The sequence below is a fragment of the Leucoraja erinacea genome, chromosome 3 (genome assembly GCF_028641065.1).
Source record: "Leucoraja erinacea ecotype New England chromosome 3, Leri_hhj_1, whole genome shotgun sequence".
NCBI classification, from domain to species: Eukaryota; Metazoa; Chordata; class Chondrichthyes; order Rajiformes; family Rajidae; genus Leucoraja; species Leucoraja erinaceus.
This window is the reverse complement of record NC_073379.1, coordinates 80060964-80073979: the sequence shown is the minus strand read 5'-3', so window position 1 is coordinate 80073979 and position 13016 is coordinate 80060964. Positions and strand designations below refer to the sequence as shown.

At 42.7% G+C, this 13016-nt stretch overlaps 1 protein-coding gene across 5 annotated transcripts in view; it reads left to right on the top strand.

Annotated features, from left to right (window-relative positions):
* Positions 1-13016, top strand: part of pcsk5b (proprotein convertase subtilisin/kexin type 5b) — a 299623-nt gene that overhangs the window by 89623 nt on the left and 196984 nt on the right. For all 5 annotated transcript variants that reach the window (XM_055633051.1, XM_055633052.1, XM_055633054.1 and 2 more), the window contains exon 6: positions 2311-2399. In XM_055633051.1, the coding sequence (XP_055489026.1) occupies positions 2311-2399 (89 nt within the window). The remainder of the gene's footprint in view (positions 1-2310; positions 2400-13016) is intronic.

The window sequence follows — 13016 nt, the reverse complement described above, 5'->3', positions numbered from 1 at the left end:
TTTGTTTTCATTTTTTTGTTTTGTAAACTAGTATCTGCAGTTCCCTGTTTCTAATGATATCAGGTTGCCTTCTGTCCTTCCTTCACATTACTGTCGACATTAAATGCAGTTTCACCAGTTATTTCTAACACCTATGATTGTCTTAGTGTTGAATGAACCATTATTGCTCAGAAGCACCAGTGGCTTTTTTGCATTAAAGGGGATAGGAGTGATTTGAGGATAAAATGTTGAGCATATGAGTAGAAATAAATAATTATTGTGACTGGCCCATTCAATGTGGTCACGGCTCTCTCCCCAATCTTTGTGTTTGGTATTGGTTTATCATTGTCATATTCACCATGATACAATAAAAAACATCGGCATGTTATATGGTCAAATCATACTATACATAAGTAAAACCAAATCGTATACGAGCATACCGGGAATAGCAAAAAGAAAATGTAATGAGTGCAAAATATAATGTTACAGCAATAGTTTTGCAACCACAGGGAAAGTACAAATTTCCAAAGAGCAAGGGCCACAATGAATTTAGTTGGAAGATTGGGACCACACCCTTGGCATAAGAGAGGCCTGTTCAGCACTTCGATAACAGTTGGGAAGAAGCTGTTCCTGAATCTAGTCATGCATAATTTGAAACTTTTCTCTTCTGCACAATGGGAGAGGGGAGAAGCAGGACTGACCAGGGTGTAAATGGTCCTTTATTAAAATGGCGGGTATTTGCGTAGTTATCCTGGGATTCTAACCAGGTATGAAACTCCCCATAGCATCTTTTTATGGCTTTGCAATGGTCATGCATAGATTTCTTGCATTGTTTTGATTTCAATGCAATGGTCTCGGATTTCACCCAGGAGTCAAGAGTGTTTGTGTCTGTGGTGAGACAAATGATGTGCTGACAGTATTTTAGTAGCACAGGCTGGTCTGATCGGATTCTTAACAATGCCTTGGGTATGTTGTTTCAAGGCTATTGATTGTGGTGTATGGTTCATCTTCCCCAACTTAGCATCAGAGCTAATACATTAATCTATCTCATTCAATATATTCAATGAATTGGCCTTAACAGCTCTCGGTAACAAATTCCACCAGCTTCTGTGAAAAAATTTCTCCTAATTTCAGTCCTAAGTCTCTCGGCCTGGAACCCATGATCATGAAGCCTTACACTAGACACCTGATCCAGGGAACACACTCTTCAGGCATCAAGTCTGCTTCATCCTGCCAGGCATTTGTAAATTTAAATCGGATCCCCTCTAATTCATTTACTATTATGAATGCAAGCCGAATTAACTTCACCCCTCTTCATATGGTAGTCCTGTCATTCTGTGTTGTACTGCATCTATGGCAATTATATCATTTCAGGGGTAAGAACACCAAAACTCGTAATGGTTTTATGATAAGATCTCAATTAGACCTCATAATTAGATTCTGATCCTTGATTCGGTACTTAGAACCTCAATATAAAAGCCAATATGAACGAACCACGGCCCTAATAATTTCTTTGTTTGATGTTTTTATTGGTATGCTAAATCCATATCAACTCTTCATATTATTTTTAAGGTCTTTTGGATTTGTAATGATTTTAGTCACTTCCCGTCTCTTTCTGAATAACAATTCTGCTGTTTTATCATTTGTTTTACACTGACATTGCTAACATTTGCTTAAAAACACTTTCTGTGGCTTTTTCATTTATCCATTGAACAGCTGAGCCCCAAGGGTTAAGAAAGGCCCCTCTTTGGTATCCGTTGCATTATGCAGGATGAAGGTAATGTATTCCTACCAATGTCAGTGCCCTTGGGTACAGCAGAGATGGTGCTGACCCAGAGTTCATCCTTCTGATCTCTACTTGATGACCTCTGTTAGAAATTCTAATGCAAGCTGGTTTAGTGGGATTTTTAAAAATATATACAGTAGGTTAGTTCAAGTGTATAAATGTCAAACCACATTATAGTTTGGCTCGATTGTCATGGCAACCGCATTGGTTAAATATGTTATCTGGTGCTAGATTCTTACAATGATTTTATTGATGCATCCCATTTGGAAAATACAAAGATATAAAGTGTTAAAAAAACAAAAATCAATTCTTGGCCAATTTAACACTATTCAAGCTTGACAATCCTTCATGTAAAGATGATTACACCAATTGCAAAGGCTTTGCATTGAAAGCACTTCATAAGATAAACATAAAAAAAAAAAAAATTGCCTGCTAACCACATGGAATGACCATTTATTTGCACTGCCATATTTACCCTGGGGGTATTTTTGGATTTTAGTTTTTTGAATTCTTTGTGTAAATGTTTCTCCCCTTGTGTCCCATAGGCATGGAACCCGGTGTGCAGGAGAGGTCGCAGCTGTTGCAAATAATTCACACTGCACAATAGGAGTCGCTTTCAATGCGAAGATTGGAGGTTTGAAATTTTCTTAAACCTTAATATCAAGCTAAAATCTTTTTTGTTAAACCTGACTTTGTTGTGTTTTCCCTTTGTTATAATTGGCCCCGCACACCGGCCACTCCCTCTTCTCCCCTTTCCGATCAGGCAAAAGGTATAGAAGTATAAATATGCACACCTACCGGTTCAGGGATAGTTTCTTCCCAGCTGTTATCAGGCAATTGAACCATCCTACCAACAACTAGAGAGCAGTCCTGAGCTACTATCTACCTCATTGGAGACCCTCGGACTATCTTTGATCGCACTTTACTGGACTTTGTGTTGCACTGTGCGTTGTTCCCTTTATCATGTATCTGCACTCTGTGGATCGTCGATTGTAATCATTTGTTTTCTTTCCACTGAGTTTAGTACTCAACAAAAGCTTTTCACTGAACCTCGGTACACATGACAATAAACTAAACTCAAACTCCTCTGACCTTGCTCACTTCATTGAAGGTCTTTTAAAACGTATACACATTTGAAAGAGAAGGTGGGTTGGATAGGGTGAAAATTATGAACTGTTGATGTTGTAAATCTGAAACAAAACAAAATGCTTGGAACACCTGGTTGGTCAGGCTGAATCTGTGGAAAGCAAAGCAGTGAATGTTTCAGGTCTGGGAGCCTTCATCAGAATTGGATAGATGAAACTTCACTTATTTAAAAGTTTCCCAGATGTGACGTGCTTCACTTCACAATACATGTTTGGTATTTGTCCAGGGCAATTCCAGTGTCCAGGGAGCTCTTTGAAGAGGAAAAATGGTTTTATTTTCCAGTTGATACAGTTCTATCTTGTAAATGATGAGCTTGACCTGGTTGAAGTAACTAGAGTCCAACTGTTTAAATTCAATATCCATTGACTGACGGGAAAGTTCAACTTATTCGTAGAGTCAAGGAAGTCATCCAACACAAAAACATGCCCTTCGCCCTTTATAATGGCACGGTGATGGAGCTGCTGCCTCACAGCAGCAGAGTTCAATCCTAGCTGCGGTTGCTGCCTGTGCGGTCTTTGTACACTCTCCCTGTGACTGCGTTGGTTTGCTCCGGTTTCCTCCCACATTCCTATGATGTGCAGGTTTGTAGTTTAATTGGCTTCTGTAAATTGCCCCAAGTGTGTAGGACTCTGTGCGCCGAAGGGCCTGTTTCCACACTGTACCTCTAAATTAAACCTCAACTTCTCAATGCCAACCAGGATGGCTATCTGACCTGGTCCCACATGCCTGCAATTGGCCCATATTCATTTGCCTGCATTTTGGCCCTTTCATTCATAAAGGGAACCCCTGCTTCCCCTACCTGTCATCAAAACAAAACTCTGCAACCTGGCAGCATTCAGAATCTCCTTTCCTCATACCTAGCTCTCTACTGGTGGAAGTTTTTAAATAGCAAACTCTGCCTAATATATTTTATTGAACAATGATACCATTCTACCAAATATTCTAATGATTGAAGCATGTTGCACACCCATTGCTCTCATCAGATGTTCATGCTACATCCGTGTGTGTATGATGTCCAGGGACGTGTGCTCCCACACAGGGCTGCTGGGCATATCCATTGATGTGAAGACAGCAATTTCCTCCAGTCAAGTTTGGCCTTTATCCTTTAAGCAGCACTGATTACTGATTTTTTTAATTCTTCCCAATGTGCCCCTGAAGCCCACTTCTCAAAGCCTGTCATCTGCAATCTCTGTTCTCCACAGGGGAAAGAGCCCAGCTTACCTCTGCAAGTAATCTTCAGGCACAGCAAAAAATATTGCAGCCTGGCTGTTGACGCTCAAATTGTTTTTTAGGGAAAGCAGTTTTATTGGCAAGTGCACTTTTGAACTTGGTCTAGGTGGCTATGCTGAGCAAAGTTCTTTGGTGCTGAGGCAATAAGTTCTGACAGGATATACTAAATTGGATATTTAGTATACAATTGTTGCTAAATTGTATATTTGTATACAATTGTATATAATTGTATATAATTCTGAATTTTGAGTCTGATTCTGTGCATGGAGCACATGACCATCCATCCCTTTAGACATTTCAACCATTCAATTAGATCCATAATTTAATATTGATGCCGTGACCTCAAGACCCTTTTACGAAGTGTGATCAGAGCAAATTAATGCTTGGCCAATAAGAGGCAAGTTTTCACAGCAGAAGTAGTTTTAAGGTGAACCTTGGGTAAGAGAGGCTGAAAAGGAAAGAAATATTAAGGAAGGAATCCTGCTGATCTCTCATCTTCTCTGTTTGCTAGTCTTTGACTGGTAATGTAACGTAACAGTCATTGAGCTTCGTTTGAAGAATTTAATCTACCCAACATCTAAAGCCTTTTCATATGTGGTATGGGGGTGGAAGCACTCCATATTTTCATTACATATTTTTTTTTAAAAGCATTTCCTCTTTTTAGTTCTGAAAGACCAAGTGTTACAAACAAGTGGTTATCCCCTATCAAATTCCTTTTACAGTTGTAACTAATTTAATTAGATAATTTGTAAAACGGATTTTGTTCAGCCTCTATGCCTGATCTTTCTCAACACCAACATATCCATTTTGGTTGTAAAAACTCCAGATGGAATCTGACCAAGATGAAGTAGAATTGATCTAGAATTGAATTGAAGTAGGCCTTTAGATAATGTGCCCACCTCCAGATATTTTTTTTCCTGGATGATGCAGCTAGATATCTGGTATTTTTTTAATTAAAATTTCCTTCATCTTTTAATCAGGAGGGTGTTGCCAGTTATCATTTGCACGAAGGTCACTTTGCTGTGTTTGCGTGTAGTTCTGTCCAACAACTTGCAGGGAGTGCCTTGTTATTAGATTTAAAAATATTTCCTTGTTTGACGTTGCTGTACCTGTCAAGTAGAATCTGTCAAAACACTGGCAGTATCCAAGGACCTTAACAGTGTAGTGTGATGTGACTGGTTAGTACGCAAACAAACTTTTTCATGGGATCTCAGTAGATGTAATAATTAACCAATAATACCAACTTGGTGACGCTGAACTTAAGTTCAAAATATCCGGCGGGGAAAAATTGGCATTGTCGTTTTGAAGCAATATTATTACGTGTTGAACATCCATGTGCTCCAAATCTATTTGGTGCATTTTGCACAGGAGAGATTGCGAGAGCATTGATGTACAGAGGGAACTTGGGTCCAAGTCCACAGCTCCCTGAAAGTGGCAACACAAGCAGGTAGTGGTAAACCAGGCATATGATATGCATGCTTTCATGAGTATGAGTATCACAAAGTCGTTTTACATCATTATAGGACTTTGGTTCGCCTGCATTTGTAATATTGTGTGCAGCTCTGGTTGACCATTACAGAAAGGATAGCCTTTGGAGAAAGTTTAGAAGGTTTACCAGAATGCTGGTTGGATTAGAAGGAAGGAGAGGTTGAACAAACTCAGATTGTTTTTTCTGCATTGTCAGAAGCTGAGGGGACACCTGATCGAAGTATCATCCTCATCTTTTATGATAATGCTCAACATTAGTGCACCCCCAAGGATGTGTCTTCAGCTCCCTTCTTTACTCCTTGTACATTCATGACAGCAGGCAACTGCCGATCCAACTCAATTTACAAGTTCACAGATGACACCACCGTGGTGGGTCAGATATCAAATAATTATGAAACGGACTACAGGAAGGAGATCGAGAACCTCGTAACCTGGTGCCAAGAAAACAACTTCTCCCTCAATCTCAGCAAGACAAAGGAGATAGTGATTGACTTCAGGGATCAGTACACACACCTGATATATATAGATGGCACTGAAGAAGAGATGATTGAAAGCTACAAGTTCTTAGGAATAAATATCAACAGCAATTTGTCCTAGACCAGCCAAATCGATCCAATCACCCAGAAAGCCCACCCAACCCCTACTTCCACAAAAGGCTTAGGAAGTTTGACATTTCCCAACAACCCTCACCAACTTCTATAGATGCATCGCAGAAAGCGTCTCATCAGGATGCATCACAGCATGGTTTGGGAGCAGCTCCATCAAAGACTGCAAGAGTGTTGTGGAAATAGCCAGACCGTCACACAAACGACCGACATCCACTATAAACCCACTGACTCCCATGGCTATCTGGACTACACTTCTTCCCACCCTGCTTCCTGTAAGGACTCCATCCCCTACTCCCAATTCCTCCGTCTACGCCGCATCTGCTCCACGGATGAGGCGTTCCACACCAGGACATCTGAAATGTCCTCATTATTCAGGGTACGGGGGTTCCCCTCCTCCACCATGAATGAGGCTCGCACCAGGGTCTCTTCCATACCCCGCAACACTGCTCTCTCTCCCCATCCCCCCCACTCGCAACAAGGGCAGAGTCCCCCTAGTCCTCACCTTTCACCCCACCAGCCGTCACATACAAAAGGTAATCCTCCGTCAGTTTCGCCACCTCCAACGTGACCCCACCACTCGACACATCTTCCCATCTCCCCCCATATCTGCCTTCCGCAAAGACCGCTCCATCCATAACTCCCTTGTCAATTCTTCCCTTCCCTCTCATACCACTCCCTCCCTGGGCACTTTCCCTTGCAACCGCAAGAGATGCAACACTTGTCCCTTTACCTCCCCCCTCGACTCCGTTCAAGGACCCAAGCAATCGTTCCAGGTGCGACAGAAGCTTACCTGCATCTCCTCCAACCTCATCTATTGCGTCCGCTGCTCTAGATGTCAGCAGATCTATATCGGTGAGACCAAGCGGAGGCTGGGCGATCGTTTCGCCGAACACCTCCGCTCGGTCCGCAATAACCAAGCTGACCTCCCGGTGGCTCAGCACTTCAACTCCCCCTCCCACTCCGTCTCCGACCTCTCTGTCCTGGGTCTCCTCCATGGCCACAGCGAGCAGCACTGGAAATTGGAGGAACAGCACCTCGTATTCCGTTTGGGGAGTCTGCTTCCTGGGGGCATGAACATCGAATTCTCCCAATTTTGTTAGTCCTTGCTGTCTCCTCCCCTTCCTCAGTCCCCCTGCTGTCTCCTCCCATCCCCCAGCCTTCGGGCTCCTCCTCCTTTTTCCTTTCTTGTCCCCGCCCCCGATCAGTCTGAAGAAGGGTTTCGGCCCGAAACGTTGCCTATTTCCTTCGCTCCATAGATGCTGCTGCACCCGCTGAGTTTCTCCAGCTTTTTTGTGTACCTTCCTTTCAAATCTAGATACACTTCACCCTGACTTGGGAAAACCACCAGCATAATCAAGGACTAGTCTAACCCTGCTCACACCCTCGTCCCCCCTCTCCCATCAGGCAAGAGGTACAGAAGTTTGACAACTCGTACCTCCAGATTCAGGAACAGTTTCTTCCCAGCTGTTTTAAGGCAACTGAACCATTCTCTCACCCGCTACACAACTGTGTAATAAAAAAAAGTCACCCATTTAAGACGGGTGAGGGGAAATTGTTGAGGCAGTGAAATTCTCTTCCTCGGAGGACAGTGGAAGCAGAATGGGTTTTCAGGTAGCAATTGATGTTTTCAGGAAGAGTAAATCAATTTTGGCTGAATGAGAGTGAGGAGACCAGTGAACATTGAGCAAAATTGGAAATGTGACCACAGTAAAGTCACCCGTATTGTAAAGGTATTGATTTCCTTTCCGAAATCATGTTGCTAATGCTTGTATTGTCAAATATCATGTGAGGTGCCAGTCGATTCTGAAATGTTGCTGAATCTATTGATACCAATAGTCACCTACTGTTTAAGTCTTCATAATTATAGTGTGGAAACAGGCCGTTTGGGCCACTGAGTCCATGCCGATCGGCGATCCCCTTGTACACCAGCACTACAAACCAGTAGGTCTTTGAAGTGTGGGAGGAAACCAGAGCACTCGGAGAAAACCCATGCGGTCACAGGGAAAACGTATAAACTTTCCTACGGATGGCACTGGTAGTCAGGGTAGAATCTGAGTCTCTGGCGCTGTAAAGGGCCTGTCCCACGAGCATGCGAATGGTAAGCGCGACCTAATGTGGTCGCTTGAGCCGTACTGCTTCGCGGGGCCGGCCCCACTTAGATCGCCGGAGCCGTATGGAGTTGTGCGGAGCTGGTCCCGACATCGCGCGGGGCTCCGATAAGTGTCCAAAAATTCCGCGCAGCAACGGCCTGCCAGCCTGCAGCCACATTGCCGTACGCACCGCCTCGACGCCGTACGCAGCATCTTGACGGTGTACGCCTAGCGCGAACCTCCTGCGGACTTCGCTCGAACTTCACATCAACTCGTACGGGATCACTCGACCTCCGCATGGCCCCCGTTTCTGGTTTGGTCGTGCTTGCCGCATGCAGTCGCATGCTCGTGGGACAGGCCCTTTAAGCAGCAACTATACCGCTGCCCCACTGTGCCGCACTGTCGTGAAATAAAAGCGAGTTAAGTTGAAAGGTTGTGGGTTCCAATGAGCAATTTGTCAGAACTAAGTAGATATTTGTTTTATATGTTTAAAAAAGTGCTAGGCAGCAGGATAAATCTGTAATGACAGTATATACCAATGAACAGTTTTTGAATACATTTTATATGAGATAAAGCAATATGCAATATATTGTGTGTTGCCATGTCAGTGAATCATGTGGTCAAACACACGAGTGATCTCGTTGTTATGGAAAATTAGAAAATTGCAAATGGAAATTGGAAATACAAACCAAAAATGCTAGAAACATGTCAGGTGGGGACATGAAGAGGAACATAATTAATTGAGTCAAAGATCTTTCACAGGCTTGGGTAGGGAGTTCCTTGCTATGGTATAAACAAATTTGTTCAATGATCCTGTAAGTCAATATTGTTCCAAGTACAATTTCACAGAGTTCCAGCATTGACCAGGGTTCAATTCTGCATATATTATTCAGATCACATGATTGGAATTTATTTAAGATAAGAGATTGGTGAGCTTGGACTTTGTTTCAGAAACTAATTATTCAAAATTGTGGCTTGTGATTTGTTTTTCAAATGAAAATCAAATGCATCTGTGACACTGCCCGGTCGGTGCCAGAATGCCAGGTTGGCAGGCTTAGAACAGTTATCCACCAAAGCCAACAGTGAAATTTATTGCCAAGACATTCTTGGCACATTTTCATTAAACAAGTCTTTGCTGTTGCTCATCTACAGGTGCACAATCCACTCTGGCTCCAACTGTGCAGATGAGATGATAATCTGGTGCTGGAAGTTATAAAATGAAAGCTTCCAAATTCATAGTGCTGTCATTTTATTTAAATTCAAAATATTTCATGGTCTTTAATGTCGAACGCAATTTTGCTGTGTTCGTTGTTCGTAGTTCAAAGTCTGATTATTATCTTAAAGATAGGATTGAAGATGTAAGTGTGGAATATGAATCTATAAGCCATGCAGAAGCATGAATACCCCACTTATTTTAGCATGGATTGTGGAGAATCTGAATTGGCTTTCGAATGAATGCAAAATCGGATTGGAAATGCCTCTTGGATGGGTTACCTCGGAAAAGTTGTTTGCTAAAATAAGATTTTAAATTTGCTTTTCCGTTCATCAATATGTTATAAATTGCTCCATCAACTGGAACATGTTGAATGATGAGTTAGAGCAAAGAAAGGCTTGAAATGGCTGATCTAGACAAAAGCACAATCCTACATGCTGCATTGTGACTCAGCAGTATATTATTATTTTCACCCTGAAACTAGTGCTCATCACCTGCTCATTCACTTTGAAACTTAATTCCACATCCATAAAATTTGAGAAGCTTGTGCTGGACTAATCTAATGCAATATTCCTAGCTTCCACAGATATGGAATTAAGTGGGCACGGGAATGACAATCGAACATTTCTGTGGAGCTTGCGATCAGAAGATCCTTTGCTGGCACTGGCCCTGTCACCACATTGTTGGCGGTGTTTAGGAGGTTTGCCACGGTAACGGGAAAAGCAGGTTTAAAGAGCTGCAATTAGTGAGCAGGTCCACACAAGTTTCAGACCAGAAATGACAGTTTCCGATGTATCTAGTTAAAAGTTCACTTGGGCTCAAGAGAAAAAAAAACATTTTAGAACTTTTATTGAGCAAATGTTGCTGGTTTTCTATGTGACCTGTCCAAGATGGGCTATCTTTGTTTAGAGAACAGGTCCATCGTCCCACCAAGTCCACGCTGATCATTAATCTCCTGAACACTGGTTCTATCCAACACACTAGGGACAATTTAATTAATATATAAACCTACACTACTTTGGGATGTAGGAGGAAACTGGAGCACCCAGCGAAAAAACCTGCAGTCACAGGGAGAATGCACAAACTCAGTGCAGACAGCACATAGTCAAGATCGAACCCGGGTCTTTAGTGCTGTGATGGGCCTGTCCCACTTGCGCGACTTTTTAGGCGACTACAGGAGACTATGAGGTCGCACATGTTCGCCGGAGGTTTGCCAGGGTGTCGCCTGCATGGTGGTGAGTGGTTCCCGCATTCTCGTAACTAGTCGTGGCTTAATTCTGGTTGCCACTAATTTTTCAACGTATAGAAAATGTTTTCAACGTGTTGAAAAATTAGCGGCGACTAAAATTTTGATGCCATAGAGAGTAGCGAGAATTCTCGTGATGTAGGTGCGGTGGTAGTGGGTTGCCAGGATTTTGTAGGTTGTTGTAGGTTGTCGCTGGTGCTGACTGGTGAATTGGTTCATTGGGGGAAAAAAACGTAAACAGTCGTTTTCAGAACCAAGGTTAACCGACCGGTAATGTTTATGTCCGCTGAGCTGCACAGCCGTGTATCTCTAGCTTCTTAAAAATTGTCTTCATTCCTTCTCCCAACTCCTCATCTCCCCCCCCCCCCCCTTCCCCTTAAAGTACTTAAGTGACCCACAGTACACTGTGCTTTCACCGTCTTAATTAAAGTGCCAATCTTCCTGTTCATCGTGGTGTGTGTCTGTATCACATTGGCTAGTGAAGGAAGGTGTGTGTGTCCGTCCCACTCTGACAGTCGCTGTTCCAGTCAACAGTTTATCAGCGACCTGCTACAACTTAGCAGTCGCCTGAAAAATCGCCTGCCCGTCCCACTTAGGAAACCTCTGGAGATTTTGCGCCACACCCAAGGTTTCCGTGAGGTTCCCGGAGGTTTTTGTCAGTCTCCCTAGTGGTCGAAAGTGGTTTCCGCTTCTTCTATGTTCCGGCGATTATTTCAAAAAATTTAAAAACCGGCCGCGACTAAAAATAGGTTGCCGTTTAAAAAATTGGTAATTTTTAGTCGAAGCCAGTTGCGATGCTAGTTGAAGGTGGTTGCAGGTAGTGGAAGGTAAGATCTCCAGCCTTTGGAACCGCACGGAAACCTTGCGTGGGGCGCAAAGTCTCCAGAGGTTTCCGTTCAGGTTTCCTAAGTGGGACAGGGGCATAAGGCAGCAGCTCTACTGCTGTGCCGCTCTTATTGTAAGTCCAGAACAATGGAGCATAAAGAAAAGACCACTGACTGAATAGCTACAGCAGATCAAATAAAGGATTATTGAGACATTATCATGAGTACTGAAAATTAGAATAATAACAAAATATATCGGGAAGTTGATACCTTGTAGATAGTGAAACAGCTTGGGGAGTTGATTGCAAAAGAAAACTAATCTCTGACCTAGCGAAGGTGTTTTAAGCTTCTGATTGATGGTGGGGAATGCAGCGACAATATTATTGCTGAACATCAGGGTATGACCGGCAGTTCTCCTTCTGACCTGCAAGAGACATCGTTACCTTTATTTATTTTAGGTGTTCTCTGACCAAAGGAGAGTTTTCTTTATCTCTGATTCCTCTTCTCTTTGATTTCACGCAGGCCTCTCAAGGCCATGCTCGGTCAAATGCTGCCCTGGGATCAAAGATATTCAGTCTTGCCTTGCCTCTAGATTTCTAATTTCTATTTCTGAACTGAGGCTCTGCTGTGGCTGAGAGTCGAAAAAATCCTGAATTAAACAAAATTGTTGTTGCATGACATTGATGAAAGAGTGGTTGAAGCATCGTTGAAAGCCAAAAAAATTCCTTTTGCTGAAAATCGAGATTTTACTTTTGTTTTTTGCTTGTTGTAGATAGTACAAACCTGGGCAATTTACTAGTTTGAGTATTTTGCTCATGCACACCAGTAGGAATTAGAGATTTGCAGATTCAAGTAAAGGATCTAAAATTTAAAATACTTCACTACAAAATCAGATTGCCCAGAGATAGGTGCTGGACATTGGATGACGGAGACTGACCGGGTCTAATAGCCTTCAGAGGGTGTGGAGGAGACTCCCAAAATGCTCGTACCTGAATATGGAATAGAGTGGATTGCAGTTTGAGAGCCCAGGCTCAAACAGTGTGTGCTACAGCCCGTTGGTACTGCACTTGTGCAGACTTGTTGTTTCTTGCTAGTAAGTTGACGGTCATTATATGAGAATTGTCAACTCGAACTGGCTCCTGAGACGACCTCCACCTGCCACCAACGCTATAGATATGGCTAAATTTCTAGATGAATCTTTTGTTTGCTTTCTCACGACTGTGGACAAATGAATTACTAACATTTTCTATGTTACAGTAGCAGCAGCATTTCAAATGTTAGAAACATAGAAGCATAGAAAATAGGAGTAGGCCATTTGGCCCTTCGAGCCAGCACCGCCATTCAATATGATCATGGATGATCATCCAAAATCAGTACCCCGTTCCAGCATTTTCCCAATATCATTT